This window comes from Podarcis bocagei (assembly GCF_964188305.1).
Source record: "Podarcis bocagei genome assembly, chromosome: 16".
Lineage (NCBI taxonomy): Eukaryota > Metazoa > Chordata > Lepidosauria > Squamata > Lacertidae > Podarcis > Podarcis bocagei.
In genome coordinates, this window is record NC_138142.1 from 3,891,431 (window position 1) to 3,909,329 (window position 17,899).

General features: G+C 44.6%; 1 protein-coding gene across 1 annotated transcript in view; it reads right to left on the reverse strand.

Moving 5' to 3' along the window:
* Nucleotides 1-17,674, reverse strand: part of ATP6V0A2 (ATPase H+ transporting V0 subunit a2) — a 30,819-nt gene extending 13,145 nt beyond the window's left edge. Inside the window, exons 1-13 of the mRNA XM_081174459.1 lie at nt 17,274-17,674; nt 13,591-13,669; nt 11,420-11,517; nt 10,339-10,476; nt 9,948-10,048; nt 8,869-8,995; nt 7,314-7,396; nt 6,210-6,303; nt 4,651-4,863; nt 3,730-3,880; nt 3,027-3,166; nt 1,893-2,047; nt 702-789 (exon numbers count right to left, since the gene is read on the reverse strand). Of these exons, the coding sequence (XP_081030585.1) occupies nt 702-789; nt 1,893-2,047; nt 3,027-3,166; nt 3,730-3,880; nt 4,651-4,863; nt 6,210-6,303; nt 7,314-7,396; nt 8,869-8,995; nt 9,948-10,048; nt 10,339-10,476; nt 11,420-11,517; nt 13,591-13,669; nt 17,274-17,390 (1,584 nt within the window). The 5' untranslated portion in view covers nt 17,391-17,674. The remainder of the gene's footprint in view (nt 1-701; nt 790-1,892; nt 2,048-3,026; nt 3,167-3,729; nt 3,881-4,650; nt 4,864-6,209; nt 6,304-7,313; nt 7,397-8,868; nt 8,996-9,947; nt 10,049-10,338; nt 10,477-11,419; nt 11,518-13,590; nt 13,670-17,273) is intronic.
* Between the last annotated feature and the right edge of the window lie 225 nt (nt 17,675-17,899).

Below are 17,899 nucleotides of genomic sequence, written 5' to 3' on the forward strand. Positions count from 1 at the left end.
AAACCATGCTACAGTGGAGACAGCAAGGTGGGACTATGCTGAGAATTCTTTGAGGGAGAGGTTCCAAGGGGGCAAACTGAAATGAGAAAAAGGCGTTACTAAGTGGCTCTCCTGACAAGGGTGGGAGGTGACCAGGTATAGGGAACATGAACATGGGGGGGGGGGGGGAAGGTTCACAAAAATAGCACATAGTGCCTTTAATCAGCTACCTTCTGTGGGACAAAGCTGTTAGGAACGCAGGGCGCTGCCTTATCCCAGAAACAGGCCCTTGGTCCAGCTAGTATTGCCTATGCCAAGGGTGAGTAGCCTGTGGCCATCTAGGTGTTGTTGGGCTCCAACTCACATCAGCCGCAAACAGAATGGTCAATGGAAAAAGATTATGGGAGGTAGAGTCCAGCAATAGCTGGGAGGGCCACATTTTCTCCATTTCTGGTCTACTGACAGCAGCTCTCCAGGGTTTCAGGCATAACTTTCTTCCCAGACCCACCCAGAAATGTCAGGGACTGAACCCTCCGCCTTTTGCACGTACACTTCCTTAAGAAGAGTTGCCAACCCTATAGGACTATCCTAGCAAACAGAAATATTTATAAAAATTAAAGCTGTAAACCTGTTGACCTATGATTCAGAACCATAAAACTGCCATTTTTACTTTATAGGGTCATCGTTGCCACACAGTGGAAGCTCCAGGGAAGAACACTAACCGGATCTATGCCAAAAGGATAAGGTCCTATGAACACTCCAGTTGCATTTGGATTTAACATCAAATACTGATTCTTCATGTCCTCCTCACTGTTAGAAAAAAAAAGCACACGGCAGAAATAAGCCTTGAACAAATATATTTGTATCACCACAATAGGCTATTTGCTGTCAGAAGCTTCCGCAAGATCCCACAAGGATCTTGTGACATCTTGCAGGTAGGGCTGGGGAACCCTCCCATCGGAAATCCTGCCAGTCAGTCACTCTACACAATGGTTAGCTACATGGAACAATAGTCCAACTCAGTATTTACAGCCTTCCAGAGGCCTTGTGCAACCTTCCCAGGAATGAAGAAAAAAAAACCACCTGGAAGTCAATCATGAGGGAGAAAAACACACCTCACCTGGGAGAGCATTCCACAACCACGGGGTGGCCACTGAAAAGGCCCTGTCACAGGTCAATACCAAGAGAGCAGCCCCTGGTGGCGGCACCACCAACAAGCATACAGGTAGCTAGTAAATATGTCCTTCAAGTGAAGGACATATCCCTCTCATTAAATGATTGAGAAAAGCTACCACAATGTTTTAGAATGGCAGTTACTGGCTGTTGCTTTCCAGTAAGCCATTTATTATTCTGCACACCACAAAAGATACTTCATAATTGAACTGAAAGGCTAAAAAAAGTAATCATGAAAATGGCAGGAACTGGAGGCACATTTCATTTACCGTAGAACATGGGTAGGCAAACTAAGGCCCAGGGGCCGGACTGGCTCAATCGCCTTCTATATACGGCTTGCGGACAGTCCAGGAATCAGCGTGTTTTTACATGAGTAGAATGTGTCCTTTTATTTAAAATGCACCTCTGGGTTATTTGTGGGGCCTGCCTGGTATTTTTACATGAGTAGAATGTGTTCTTTTATTTAAAATGCACCTCTGGGTTATTTGTGGGGCATAGGAATTCATTCTTTTTTCCCCTTCTTTTTTTCAAAATATAGACTGGGCCCCCACAAGGTTTTTAGGGACAGCGGACTGGCTGCCTGCTGAAAAAGTTTACTGACCCTGCTGTAGAATGAGTGAAAAGTATGCTGTGACAGGTTTAGGACACTGCACAAGTGGGGAGAGATACCTCTGAGCTTCCTATCTCAATTCAGTAGGTTGCTTTCACACCGCACTGGGTTTAACAAAGGAGTCACTCACCGCCACTCCACAGCAAACATTTGGGAAATGTTCCAGTGGGAGTCAAATATGTTCAAAGACTTTGAAAAACAGTCATTGTAGATCAGGCCAGTGTATACAGAAAACAGTCCCATCAGCAAGATGATGTATCGTCCTTGAAAAAACATCTTCATGATCTGCAAATGTTAAAAAGAACAGGCCCACTGACTGCCATGTGAACGTCAAAGATAAGACCCTTTGTTACATGTGCAGCACATAAAAGCTTTGATGCACTTCCAAACAATGTATTTGATGTGGTGCAGTGTCCAGATACGCCACAATTCACAATTCCTGCAATGTGTGGTAGAAATTCAGCAGAAGCAGCCAATCTTAGTAAGGATGCAGTGTGCTTTGTGCATAAAAATATAAGAAACTGTTCTGCTGGATGCATTCAGCTTCCAAAAGTGGTCAGCCAGATGCCCCCAGGAAGATCACAAGCGAGGCATGAGGATTTGCTGAATTACATCTCTGCTATTTAGAATTTACCAGCAGTTTATGCATGCCTTTGGGTGAGTCCAACACGTGGCGCTTCCACACTAGAAAAAGTTGTCACCTTCCATACAACAATGGATGAATGATTTGCCCTCCCTTGCCCAAGTCAACAAGAGAAAAAAGGAGCTAGCGATGCCCTGCAGCTCCATCCACCCCAGGCAGCTTGGCTAATGATCAGGACGACTGGAGGGCTTTCGGCAATGTTTTTGGACTACACTCCCATCATTCCTGACCCAGTCCTGACCACTGGCCATGCTGTCGGGGCTGATGGGAGCTGCAGTGCATCAGGATCTGCGGGCCCTTCGAAAGATGCAATTCAAGTTCCAGCTTCCACCATCCCTGACTAGTGGCCATGCTGCCTAGGGCTGCCAGAAATTGGAAGTTCAGCATGATCTGCAGGGACACAGGCTGCTCAATTCTGCCGTAAAGTATTCCCCCTTCTATGTGGCAGATACACAGGAAAAACTCCAGTGGGGGGTGGGGGAGAACTAAGGGGCCGTTTACAGAAACAGAAATATTGAAAACAATACTAGAGGAGGAGGAGGAGGGGGAAGAAGAAGAAGAAGAAGAAGAAGAAGAAGAAGAAGAAGAAGAAGAAGAAGAAGAAGATGATTTCATCTGTACCTCGTCTTGTGATCGCAGAAGTTTGGGGTGTTTTTCATATAGTACCATGAACAAAGCAAACAGGAACATTATGAAACCATGTCCACAATCTCCAAACATCACAGCAAATAAGAAGGGAAAGGTGATGATGGTGAAGAGAGCTGCAAAATGAGAGGAACAAAATTTCAGCTTTATAAGCAACTATACATAATGCATAGCATCCATAAGCTGCCTATGCTAGCTTACTCTAAGCCATTGTTTGAAAGTGCCAGAATTTGGCTCATTTTGGCCCTTGAAAGAAGGGAGGAAAAGCATAAACCAGCCACTGCTCTGCTCTTCCATGTTCCCCCCCCCCCAAACCCGGCCTTTCCATGAACATTTTTGACACTCTCTCTTAGGCTATATGTCAAGCTTGTTGATTTCAGTGGGTCTGCTCTGACGTGCCAAATGCAATCTAGTTCTCCCCTATCCCAGTCTACTCTGCTCATCTGCTGCCCAGGGGGCATCTCCCCTCTGTCCACCTGGATGCGTAACCAGTTGAATTTACTTTGCGCTCTTATGCACTCTGCAGCACACGACAAACCATTGTTGCTAACAAGTGTTAAATAGCAAACACTTTTCCATGCCTTATAAAGATTTCTTAAGAAAATCCTGCAACCATTCCTAACAAAGGAGAAAAAATAAATCCTGCTTCTCAATAAGTATCTTTCAATCCATGACCCACCTGGATTAACTTCCCTGTAGCTCCCAATCCCATAAGCATCAACAATGTCCTGGAATCCAGAGGTGAATTTATTGGTACGTATCAAAGTTGGAGGCGTTTCTTTTGTTGGTATCGTGTTCATGAACGAAGGGACAGACGCTCCACTTTCACTCTGGTTACAGAATTTAAAAAAGGAGACCTGTATCATTTTTTGAGACGCTGGAAAAATAACACTGATTTCCACATTCTGTTATCCAATGAGCATGAGCAGAAATGGGGTGGGGATGCGCAGAGTCAGACTTGAGCAACCCCAGCTCTGATGATGTACACATACAAAACTCTCCATGTCATTCACATGCTAGAGTACATGCTTCAGAACTAGGTGTGCAAACCCCTCCTCTGTAACCATGAGATCCAAATGTGTGTATGTCAGCCAGGGCGAGCCTGTGCAACTCCAGCCTTCCACCTCACCTGATGTCCACAGAAGTCTACAGACAATCCTCAGAAAGCCTTGCTGTTTGCTGAACTTCAGCCATAACCTGTTCATGCAAGGCACTGAGTTTCATTATCCACGCAACTCAGAGCCTCCTCCCTTCTATTTATAAAGAAATGCATGTAATTTATCATTCATACTGAAAACCCTGAATGCTACATGCTGCCAGTGCAACATTCTCTCCTACCATTCAGTACATCCAGCGCAGTGCAGTGGGTCCCAAGCCCACTCCCTCCCTGCTGAGATGAAGACAGACAGTCTCCTTGCTGAACGTCAGGCACATGATGCAGACCTTTTTACTCCAGCAGGCACTTTAAGAGGGCGTCTGGTTTTATGATAAATTTTATTGTCCCATTTTCTGTGCATTGTTTTTATGTACACTGATTAGAAATGTTAACAATTAAGTGGTATAAAAATAAATAAAGCAAACTAAAATTTAAATCACTTACAGATCCTTCCTCGAGGGCTCGGCGCATGTTTGGCAGGTCAGCCACTGGGCACCAGACCTCAGCAATCAGGCATTTGTTGGTGACATCAAAGCTGCAGAGATTCAGCACGTGGTAAATGGCTTTCATCTTCTTCACTTGGACATCCCAGGTGTAGATAGACTCAGACGCCTTGCTTAAAACTTGCCGTAAATAATCTTCAGTCTTATGCAGTACCTTTGTTGTTGTTTTTAGAAAAAATATTTAAAACTATAGCAAGAACACTGAACGATCAGGGCAACTTTATACAAAGTTCACACAACTGCCCTCGCTAGCTATACTCACATAGGTCTTTCAGTATTGATTTTATCTACTGGCAGCTCAAAAGCTATTCCATCTGGCTTCAGGCGGCCCAACAAAAAATGCTTTCAAGTTGTAAGAAATAGAGTAGGGTTGTACAGTCTTTCCATCAAGGGGCACATTCCCTCAGGGAAAATCGGTTGCCCCCCCCCCCTGTTTCTGGATTAACTACTCCAGAATAAAGGCCGCCCTGCTACACTTCCCACATGCCTACCTCCAATTTGAACTGCCAACACACAAACGTAAGACGGACCAAGTGGCGCAGCCCAATGGCCCATCTAGTCCAGGACCCTGTTATCATCATGGCCAGTCAGATGCCTGTGGGAAGCCTGCAGTCTGGTTCCATCCCAGCTCAAGTGGAGCCCATCCGTTTTGCACTGGCCCGCCTTGTCCCGGAAAGTTCTCCAATATCTAACAAACCCACTCCTCCCAACACCACTGTCTCATCCACACACTGAGACTACAAACCTGCACCTGTCTAGCTGGCCCTTTGTTAGGAAGTAGCAGAATTTTCAGAGAGCCTCTGCAGATCGACCCAGAAGTGAGTCCCACTGGGTTGGATGGGTATCAAGAGAAATTATTTTCTTAGTACAACAAACCAGTACAGCTACTGGAAAGCATGTAATTATATTCTGGCTTGAGTTTATACACATGCTTTCACTCTCTCTTACACACACACACACAGAGCGAGGGAGAGAGTGCAGATGGCAACCAATTTCTTTCCAGACAGTTGGGGAAGTATCTTCTTTTCTCCCAAGCCATACAACCAAGATTTTTTGCCCATTCAGTTTATTTTTTATCAAATAAAGTATCGCCCTTTTTATTTGTTCTGAGAAACTACATAGAAAGAGGAGAGTAAATGCACTTTAAAAGGCAAAGGGAGGGGACCAAACAGGTAGGAATGACCTTTGATAGAATGGAAGAGTGTGGTAGCTACAACAGGTGTCAGGTGCTGAATAGAAGAGGTCTGTCTTTTAGATTTCTTAGGTGTACACATTTTATATGTGAAATCTTATGCCTGAGTACACATATAACAGCTCATAAACTGTAAAGAGTTCCCAGAAAGCAGAGCCAATGTTGCCAACACCTGTAAAAAAAGTGAAGCTGATCATCCCTCGTTTACATTAAAGTCCGTATGGTTGAAAGTTGGCCCAACCTCTTCCTTAACCTTCTTCCATGAGACGATTTGTGCCTGAAAGGGGCACCAGTAATTTTCTACTCACCATATGAAGATCCTGAATGCGAACCTGGAGTCCTTCCATAACTGTTCGGCGCTCCTCAGGGGTGCTAGGATAGGGGTAGACATGGCAATGGTAGCTGGCAAAAAAACAGAAATAGTTTACATAAAAGAGCCCAACATAGAAGAGCAGAGCAGAACAGCAAAACAAAAGCAGAGGGAACTTAATCTGGTCTTGCAAAAACAACACAAAAACAAAGCCTAAAATAGTTCTGGAATAGAGGAAGCTGCTTTATACTGAGTCAAGAGCGCTGGTTTATCTATCTCAGTACCATCTACTCTGGCTGGCAGTAGCTCTCCCAGGTTTCAGACAGCAGCTTTTCCCAGCCCTAACATGGAGACACCAGGGAATGAACCTGGGACCTTCTGCATGCAAGGCAGGTGCTCTACCACTGAGCTACAGCCCTTCCCCAACTTTGGATACAGAGCTGAAGAAGTCTGCCAGGGTGATGGATCAGCACAGCAGCTGTCAGACTGTGTACCAGGAAACAAAGGCGCCTTGTAAGTTTTATCAAGGGTTTCGGGTTGAGAAGTTCAACAATGGCAGACAAACTCTACTTAAAGACTTTTTGCCAAGAATAATTTGCAGGTATGCAGTAAGGATCAGGGTTATGGTCAAATCAATATTACTGTATTTAATTGAACGTAATGCTCACCATTTTTGGCCAAATTACATCACAAAACATAGGGTGCACATTAGATTTGATGGAGCATTAGATTTGATTGCAAGCTTGAAAAACACTGCTAACATAGCAAATACTTTTTTGGTTTCAAGGTTTCGAAAACTGAGGTGTGCATTAGATTCACATAAATATGGTATGCTGCCACCTTACTAAAGCTAGGCAGGCCTGAGTCTGATCAGTGGCTGAGTAAGAAACCTCCAGGGCACCTTGTGCAGGTCACCTTATTGCCACTGAAGAAATGCAAGATACAAATGCAATTAATAAGCACATATGTAGCCACAGAAGTCATGTTTTCAGGTGCATACTCAGTTTCCCAACGCCGATGCTGTTATTATTTTACAAAGTGGTCAAAATATAAAAATCTCAGTAGGAAAAAGTAAAGCAAATTAAAGTATGTTAATTCTTACCAGTCACATATTTTCTTAACTTTCTGGCCTATCTGTTCACCCCAATAAGATATTAAGAAAACAAACCATTTGGTAGGTTCTCCCTGAAAAGTAAACATAAATTGTTCAATTAAACTTTGGCCTACAGTTCCACTTTATTGGTGATCGACTAACCACTCATATTGAACCAACTGCACAATTTCTTTTAAAAATGAATTTTGATACACAAAAAGGGTAGATAGGGGGTTTTTGTATTCTGTGAAGAGATTCCACATGCACAAAGCTCTGGTACAGGCTTAACTCTTAAAATCCCCAATGAACAGCAAAATTATGGCTAACCTTATTGAGACTTCTCCCATTCGCCTAGTGCCCGTATTTGAACAATATCACAAGAAACCATGTTTTGCCAAGACAGGAATGAGCTACAGCCTCAGGCTTGCATACTTCCCCCACGCTGCTCCTCTGGCACAGCTGCAAGGAGGGGTTCAGAACCTTTCATTACCATTCTTTATTAACTGCACCTTGTCAGCTGATCTTAAGCCTTTAATCAGCGCTTTTTAATATTTTTTAAAGAAAAAAACTCCCGGTACTCACCATGAAGTTGTTACAGTAAGTGCCACACTTTTAACATGGGGGGGGGGTACTGCATGCCCTTGAGCAGGGGTAGGCAACCTAAGGCCCATGGGCCACAAGCGGCTCACGGGGATCGTTTAACCGGCCCACGAGTCTCCCCCAAACCGAGCCGCCCGCTCAGCTAAACCGGCGCAGCATGGCACGGGGGCTCGCTTCTGCAGTGCCAGAAATCGCACCTGCGCAGACGCTGAAAATCGCAGGCACACACGTGTGCACAATCCAGCCCACAGAGGGATCTCTGCTGGAGTGAACTGGCCCAGGCAAGGTAAACCTTGTCGACCCCTGCCCTTGAGTATCCTCAGAAAAAAATACTGCCCTTAACTATGCTTTGTTTGAAGCTTCAGACCATGAGCTACAAAGTTGGCTTGTTTCAACAAGCCATCATTAAGATTAACCATACTTTAAGGTTCAGATGAAACACATTGCATTTTAATCAAAACCAGATGTGAAAGTTTGTATTCCCCTCAGAGCTACTTTTCAGCCATGGTTTACTTATTGCAGAAGTAACTCGGTTCAAACCCAGTTCAAATCATGTTGTCATATACTGTACTGGTTTGTAGCTGATCATTAACCATGCTTTAGCTATTCAGACATAAAAGCTTAACCATGGTTTAGAACAACAAGTCACAGTTAAACATTATGGTTTGGATACTGAGTAAGCAAGTCACACTTAGGTGCCATACTTTTCACAAAGTGGGATAAGTTATTGTAAGCTGGCTGGAAGCCTCTTCGGCTAAAAAAAATCGAATACAAATACTATTAAATAATAAATACTCCATTTCTACAGGATCCAGGTGTGATGAACTTGCTTTGGATCCAGCCATAACACCCGAGTAGCAACATATACTTTGCGTGCAGATGTATAATTTAGATGAGGAGGCGGGCTGATCCAGCACCGACCTTCAGAAACAGGCTGCATTATTTATCTATCCTGATTACTCACGGTATCTGGATCTTCTAGGCACTCGTCCAGTTCTGAATAAGAAACAATTGTATATCCTTTGCAGACTCGCCACAGCATTTTTTCAAAGGCTTCAATTTTTGCTCGGTGAACTAAGCCAGATATAAATCTACATTGAAAAAAATACAAAGTATACTATAGAGCAAACTTTGTATTTTATTACATGAGCATTTGGACCAGAAAGGATACCATATTCTATCATTACATGCCAGTGAAGTTAGGAAGGGCTGGGCATTCACAGATTATCTGTAAACTAAAATGCCTCTGCCACTCAGGTGCACATGGAAACCACTAAAATTACACAAGGCCATACCAAGTGAGCTACAAGATCCCAGCACTTATAACAATTTTTAAAATCTACTAATCTCCTCCTTACTTAAAAAGACAATAGGCACATGAAGGAAACACAATTGGTTATCAAATATCAAACCATGCAGAGCTCAATTCAGTATGACACTGATTGGTGCCAAGTGTTAATACTGTCAGTTTGGAGCTCTGAAACAAGTTTGAGGCTGCAAATCTGAACTCACTTACTAGGGAGTAAAGTCTACTGAGGTTATTGGGATTTACTTTGGAGTAGGCAGGTTAACTACATAAAACTACGCTCATGCAAGCACTCACCTGCATGCATGACACCTAAACGAATAGGATTAATGCAGGTTTGCTTCCTCACTAGAAGGGAAAGACTAAAGAAGAGCTAAATTATTCAAAAAAATTGCCATATCTGTGGCACCATCAAAGTGGCCAGGCCTTCATTTTCATATAAATGTGAAATGACCATTAACAGTTAAGTGCCCACCCATCTATAGTCGTACCTCGGACGTTGAACAGAATCTGTTCCAGAAGTCCGTTTCCACTTCCAAAACAGTCAGAAATCAAGGCACGGCTTCCAATTGGCTACAGGAAGTTCCTGCAGCCAATCAGAAGCTGCATCAGACATTCGGGTTCCAAAGAACGTTCGCAAACCAGAATGACGGTTTGCGCCATTCAGAAGCCAAAACGTTCGACTTGCAGGGCACTCAGATCCAAGGTATGACTGTATAGAAGTTTTCATCACTTACCCCAGTTTGGCACCGAGTCTATGCATGCAGTTGTAGTCCGCTAAGCGGTCCGTTTCTAAAGTTGGGAATTCTTCATAATTCGTAAGTAAACAGGACTCAAACTAAAGAGAAACAAATGAAAGAAAACACTTCTTCAAATGAGCTAGGGCTGCGCCCAAATCACAAGGGAGTGATGATCACCAAGAGAGATGGGAAACGAGGCTTAAGGCCACTGCATTTGCCTGCATTCAATGGCATTCAGTGCCTCACAGGACTGCAGCAAGGCCCACTGCTGCAAGAATCCAGCAGCCATTATCAGGTACTAGGTGGGCCCCGGAATCTGGCCTGTGGCTCACTGCCTCCCTTCTGTACACCCAAGTTAAGGAGCTTTGCCATGCAACGGTAACAGTACCTCAGCAGTTCTTCTGACAAAGGACCGGGTGACCCGTAGCATGTGGGTATATTCCGTCAGCTCAAGGAGATTCTTCCTCAGCTTCTCTTTATTTTTCGTCACTTCTCTCAACTCCACCTCCAACTTCTGCAGCTGCTCCTGCAATACAAGGGCAAAAGTGCATTCCCATTCTGGCTCCAGATGTTGTATGGCCACAAGTCCCATGACAGTCATGCAATTGTTACAGTGCTGGGCTAGCACTGGGTCTACTGTACAAAATCCTCAAGGCTCAATATTCCTTTCTGAAATAAGCTTATTGTTGGCATCCATCTGTTCCACAAGACATTGGAGGAGTACACCTTTGGGGGTCATGTCAAACCACTGGGGAGTTAGCTAGTCACTCTCAATCTCGACTGAGTCTCAGTTCCATAATGTAAAATTTGTTTAGTAGTTGCATCATGGTAGCTTCACAATAGTCTGCTTCTCAAACTCATTCCTGTCTGTTTCCCTTACCTAAAGTGTACAGCTTTTCCTTCTTCCTCTCCGTCTTTCCCCTTCCTGCAACGCTGCACTGCTCTTTCCTCTTCTCTGCCTCTGTCTTCCATCTCTGGCCTTTTGAAGCGGCCAGTCCTTTGTGACTCTGCCTGCCCCCTTCAGTCAACCAGTTGCATCTCATGATGTTTGCAAGCTCTGGGCACCCGCATACATCATAAGTAGGCACCACAACTCACTGGTATTCCCAATCAGTCCCACTACTGTGACTCAAACAGAAGAAAACCCACTAAGCCCCAATTTACCACACAAAAATGAAGAAGGTATTTAGTATTTCTTTGGCAACTATTGATTTAATTCTGAAAGATGAAAGATCTGTACTCTCTATTCAATGACTCTAAGCTCACTGGATGGGCCCAAACAAGTCAGTGCCTCAGCCTAAACTGCTTCACACGGTTGTTGTTACAAGATTAAAATGCTACTCATGAGCTTCTTGAAGGAAAGTTGGGAATCCGAGCATGCAAGCTCTCACAATTGGCCCAAAATAAAGGAAAATAAGTGGATCTATGACTACCCTTTAATTCCAGAAGATCCCCATTCCACAAAGTACCTGAATCTCCAGCATCTGCTTAAACGGAGGGGCAGCAGGGGTAACATCTCCTTCTGGTAGGGGAATGTCCGCTCTCTTAATTTCTTGCACAAGGTATCCTGGAATAAAGGAAAGAAATACTTTCAAAGGAGTATTCTAACTCAAGGAATATTGTTCCACGAAAGGTTTGCTAGGGAATGGGGAATTTTTTCAACTCTCAGGGTTATTATCCTTGGGGAACTCTTGGCCACATTTGGCTGCTGCTCTGGGAATACTCTGCACTGCAGAGGATGCTAAATACCTTCCAGGGCTCCCAAAGCTCAAGGAGGCCTCTCCATAAGCCTGTCAGGCCACAATGTTACACCATGTAAACTGAGATGTACAGTAGAATGTGTTCAATTCTTGCCTTGCAGAGGCTGCAAGGTAGAAATCATCAATAATTTATTTATTTGCCTTTATTAATCACTTCCTATGAAAGTTCCCAAAGTAATAAGAACATATATACAAACAATTAAAAGAATTTAAATATAAAACAATTCCAAAACCAATACAGACTGGGACAAAAATCTCCACTTAAAAGGCTTGTTGAAAAAGGAAGGTCAAAAACAGGGAAGAAAACTTTGAAGTTTCCAATTGTTTCTTTGCAACTGTGTCTCTACCCACCATGCATTGCAGGGGATTGAACGAGATGTCCCTCAGGGTTCCTTCCAACTCCTTGGTCCCTTCAAGGTCTTTTTAGAGCTTTAAAGGTCAGATTCACCCCTTCAATTTGAGCCCCAAAAGAAATTGATTTGGATCCACTGTTGCACTTATGCCTCACTTAATTAATTGACATGTCCCATTAAGTCCCACTGATTTCAATGGGAATGAAGTGCAATTTATTTAGTCTGGATACAATCCATTGACTACAAGAATAAGTCGCACAGGGCAGGTGTTAGTTATCTGATCATCATACTCCTATCAACATCCCTGCAGCCGCATTTTGAACCAGTTGATGTTTCCAACTTAAGGGCAACCTCATGTAAAGAGCAATGCCATAATCCAAGCAATACATGTATGGAGCAATTTAACACTTGACAAAGCTGTTGAAGGTGGGTCACTTACATAGTCACCTGACAGCAAATTTCAAAATCTGAGCACTTGGTAAAACAACTGTGTTAAGCCAGCAGTTTAAAAGCATGAGAATGCAATTTGCAACACAGAGCAATGCTTTCAGCAATGCTAAGGATTTAAATAGCTTCTAATCACATTGTTTGTTAATAGGCTTATCTCATTTCCCTGAAAGGCCAAGGGGGGCGGGGAATGATTGATGAACCAACAGCTTCGATTTTTGGAAAGGGAAATAAGCATGAAAGCTGAAGCAAGGGTGGCTTCAAGTAACAAGAACTGGGCCTGGACCTCAGCCACTATTCTTGCCTAAGTAAACTCAGTTTCAAATTGGTAGACTACAGAATACACACCTATCTCAGTGAAACATGAGCCCCCCAAAAGCAGCACAAAATAGCTACAGTTATTCTAGGCTGCATCAACAGAAGTATAGTGTCCAGATCAAGGGAAATACTAGTGTGTCTCTATTCTGCCTTGGCCAGACCCCACCTGGAATGCTGTGTCCAGTTCTGGGCACCACAGCTTAAGGATAGAGGCAAGCTGGAACGTGTGCAGGAGGGTGACCAAGATGATGCAAGGGTCTGGAAACCAAGCCTTATAAGGATCGGTGGAGGGAGTTGGGTATGTTTAGCCTGGAGAAGAGGAGACTAAGATATAATACCTCTCTTCAAATAAATGAGGGGCTGTCAAATGGAGGGTGGAGCAAGCTTGTTTTCTCCTGCTCTGGGGGGGCAGAACCCAAACCAATGGATTCAAGTTACAAGAAAGGAAGAACTTTATGATGGTAAGCACTCTTCAGTAATGGAGCAGACTCCTTTGGAAGGTGGTAGACTCTCCTTCACTAGAGTTTTTTAAGTAGAGGTTGGAGATTCCTGCATGCATTGCAAGGGGTTGAACTAGGTGACCCTTGAAACATCTTCTAAGTCTACAATTCTATTATTCTATGACCCTGTGAAATGTGACCCTGAAATGGACCTCCCTACAGAGGAACAGCCTTTTGCCGGGGTAATCAGGTATGTCTCCCTCCCCCAGTGTTTAATGCATGATGAAGAAGCAGTCAGCCACCCTGCAGTTCCCAAGTTTACCAAGTATCCTTTCCATCTCTTCACACTTCTTTACTTCACCCACATATTTCCGTTGGAAGACACTGGTGCTTGGATTGAGCTGGAAAAAAGAAAAATGTTATTTGCCCCAAGATCCAACTTAAAAGCCCTTTGCATCAATATTTACAGTAGGGGTGGGGAACCTGGGGCCCTCCAGATGCTACTGAAGCACAACACCTACAATCCTGGACTATTAGCTATGCTGCCAGGGGGTGATGGGAATTGGAGTCCATCAATGTCTGGAGGGTACCAGTTACAGGTAGGTAGCCATGTTGGTCTGCCGTAGTCAAAACAAAATAAAAAAAATTCCTTCCAGTAGCACCTTAGAGACCAACTAAGTTACTTATTGGTATGAGCTTTTGTGTGCATGCACATGAAAGCTCATACCAATAACTAACTTTGGAGGGTACCAGATTCCCATTCCCTGGTTTGCAAAAATCAATTCTAGAGACACGTATTACAAAAACAGCTGAAACTAGGTACCCAACAGCCATTCTATTTTCACCTCCGTTCTCCCTCCACTGCTGCAGACAGGATGCTTCTGAATGCCAGTGGCTGGGAATCATGAGTGGAGAGAGAGTGGTGGCATCCATGTCCTCCTTGTGGGCTTCCTGTGGGCCTGCAGTTGGCTCACATGGAAACAGGATGCTGGAGTCATGGGCATTTGGCCTGATCCCTCAGGGCTGTTCTTATGTTCACAATCAAACATCCAGGTTCTGAGATCAACCCTCCCTCACCCCTAATCCTGCTAAAAATACTTTTCTTCTTTTAGAAGAAATTCCATTAAAAAATTGAAGGGTACCCAAGCATTAGTACTACATTACAAGTTTATACCACTTTTCTGTGAACAGAAGATCCCTTGCATTGCTTTTGAAATTCTCAGTCTCAAAAACCTATGTGTGCCATCGTCCGAGATATGTTAATTAAAGGAATAGAAACCCAAACCCTCCTTAAGCACACAAAAATATTTTGCATTGTATAAATCCTGGCCAAAGGGATCCATTACAGTAAGTAAACACATATATGTATGGGGTGTATTATAGTATTTAAATTCTGAATTCAGCTTTTGTTTACAAAATTATGAAGGCTGCAACATGAATAGTCATCTACACGACTACACTAGTAATTTACAATTCTCTAACATAGAACCACACAAAAGTGTAAGAAAAGACAATCAACATAACCAGGGGCTAAATAATTTTCTCTACACGTAAAGGTGAATGAACCCTAACATGAGGGAAACCCACATGGATGCTCAGTTTCCAGGTCTGAAAATTGGCTTTCTGCAGTATTAGTAAACATGTGTAGAAGTTTGGGCTATAAGTGTTAAATAGTACAAAATATCTATGGTGCTTAATTATTACATAACACGATACAATTTTTTAATGAAAAAACATCTAACCCTAACCCTAACCCTAACCCTAACCCTAACCCTAACCCTGGGCCTGTGCACATATACAAAATCGCATAAAATGGGGAGCACTCTGGAGAGTCCTCCTCAAACAAGCCCCATGGTCCCTCCAGCTCATGCAAGATAGAGAGGCAGCAGAGCTGGCCCAGCTGACACGTGCGGGGACAGCTGACACTCACAGGAGCTGGACTGATAGCGGGGCTCAGCTGACCAACGCGCCAGCTCTGCCACACCTCCAGCTCCCACAAACTGGAGGGACAGTGGGGCTTGGTTGACCAGGTGCTCCCCATTTCCAGCTACCACCTCCAGGTACCTAGCACTGTGCAGGTGCACAGGAATGAACAAATAACAATGCACATAAATGAGGATTTGCTTGACCCTTTGTTTTACATCTGTCTTCCTGCAGTTTTACAGCAGATATGCAAAAACCACATTAACACTTGAACTAGTTTCAGTTTGAGGCTTAAGCCTCAAACTGAAACTAGTTCAAGTGTTAATCTGATATTAGTGCTTCAGTGAGAAAGTGGTTTTTGCGTATCTACTGTAAAACTGCAGGAAGACAGATGTAAAACAAAGGGTCAAGCAAATGATTATTTCAACACAATAAATTATGAACTAACATCTTAAAGACCTTTGCTCAAGAGCCAAGCCATAATTCCATATTCTGTTCACCAGCTTCTAAAGGTAGGCCTAGAATGTCTGAGTCATAAAACCAATAAGCAAATGCAATAAAGACAAGGAAATAATGAACTTCTCAAACGACTTCTGTTAATCAGTAAATGTTTTGGATCCTGGCCATTCCTATTACCAGCATGGAAGAAATGTTGTATGGAGCATCCCAAATGTTGGAAAGTAGGACCCAATTAAACAACAAAACCCACAACGGGGGCCCCTAATACAATGCATAACAGCAAATCATTCACTATTCCCAGTTAAACACCTGGCCATACAAGAGCACTAAAAGTTTTTTCCTAGACTGTATGGGTTATAAGGCTTGTGAGAACAAGAAAATTGGGCTCACACATACAGAACTAGCTGGACGATACAATGGATCCTGGCCATCTTTATAAATAATTTGGATAAAGGTATTGAGGGGATGCTGATCAAATTTGTAATTTTAACTTTCTGTTGGAAGCCCCCCAGAGCGGCTGGGGAAACCCAGCCAGATGGGCAGTGTAGAAATAATAAATTATTAATATTATTATTCTTTGCAGATGACACCAAAGTGGGATGGGTAGCCAATGCCGCTGAAGACAGAATTGGGATAGAAGGTGACCTTAACGAGATTGAAGAACTGGACCAAAATTTAAATAATGAATTTTAACGGGGACAAATATAAGTTTCAACACTTAGGCAGAAAGAACCTACAATCCTGTGAGGTAAGCAAGCCTGAGAGATGGCAATCAGCCCACAAGAAGACTGAGCTGGGAGCTGAATCCTGCCCTCCATCTCTACAGTATGTGGCCTTCCCAATATTTCTGGGCAACTCACCGCTATCTGCAGACTTTGTCCATGCTGGTTGAGGCTGACAGGAGCTGGAGCCTCCAGTGTCAACTGTAAGGAGCACACCTCTTCTCCACTTATTCACAGGGCTGCCTGATTTCTTTTTAAGACTGCTCCACAACTTCAGCCTTTCTCAAACTTGGGTTCCCAGATGTTGCTAGACTTCAAGTCCTTTCATCCCTAGCTAGCAGGCCCAGTGGTCAGGGATAATGGGAGTTGTAGTCCAACAACAGCTAGGGACCCAAGTTCAAGAAACATCAGTTTATAGTGTGGCGGCACCAAAGCTCTGAAACTCCCTGCCTATTGATATCAGGCAGGCACCTTTCACAGAACCACAGAGTTGTAAGGGACCACAATGGTCATCAAGTCCATCCTCCTAAAATGCAGAAATCCTATCCGCAGCTGTCACTAGGCGGGCTTGAACCACTAACCTTCTGGTTAACAGCCAGACAAGCTGCATTCTCTTCGGGGCCTGATAGAGGAAGAAGTTGTTACTTAGACAAACCTGCCCAGGTGTTTAGAAAGCCTGTAGGGGCTTTTAGTCTCGATTCTATGCTGGCCTTTAACTTTCTGTATGTTTTAAAGTTGAAAAAAAGTGATAGTTTCGTTGTTCTGTTTTTTTTTTTTTTGTAAACCGCTTTGAGGGGTTCCTACTCGGCACGCCCAACCCCCCCCCCCCCGACAATCAAGCAGCGCATAAATCCCATGAACCAGCAAATGCAGGCGCGCGCCTCGTGTCGCCTCCACTCACGTCTCGGAAGTGGGCGAGGCCGCGCTCTCCCAGGGCGCTGAGGCACTCGTAGGCCGAGCCCGCCTGGAGGAAGAGCTGCGCCAGGCACATCGCCTCGCTGCGGAAGAGGGAGCCCATGGCGGAGGGAGGCAGGCCGGGCCTCAGGCGGCGCGGGGGGAGCGGCAGAGGCGGCGTCACCGGTCTCCTCGGCGCCGCCTCCGCTCCGCCGTCGCCGCTGCTGCTACCGTCCCGCTGCGGAGGCGGCTCCGGGGACTGGCGGGTCCCCCGCTGCCCGGTGCCATGGAGAGGAGGCAGGCGAGGGGGACGGAGACCCGAGTCGCCCCGAGTCCCGCGGCTTCCGGCTTCTCCTCAAAGGTCCCGGCGCCGCCGAGAGAGAAGGGGCGGGGAAAGCCTAGAGCGGCCACCGCACGCTCACCTCGGAAGTTCCGGTCAATAAGACAGCGCCATTGGCCCGGACGCTCTGCCCCTCGGCACCTCTATGGCGGGCCCAAATGTCGTCTCTGTGGTAGGGAGGAGCAAAGAAGGGCCCAGCCAGGCTGGCCGAACGAAAGCGAGCCCTGAGTTCCTGTGCGGTCCTGGTGGGGCCGACCATTGCCTTTCCCTTGGGCAGGGCGACGGATTCCCAG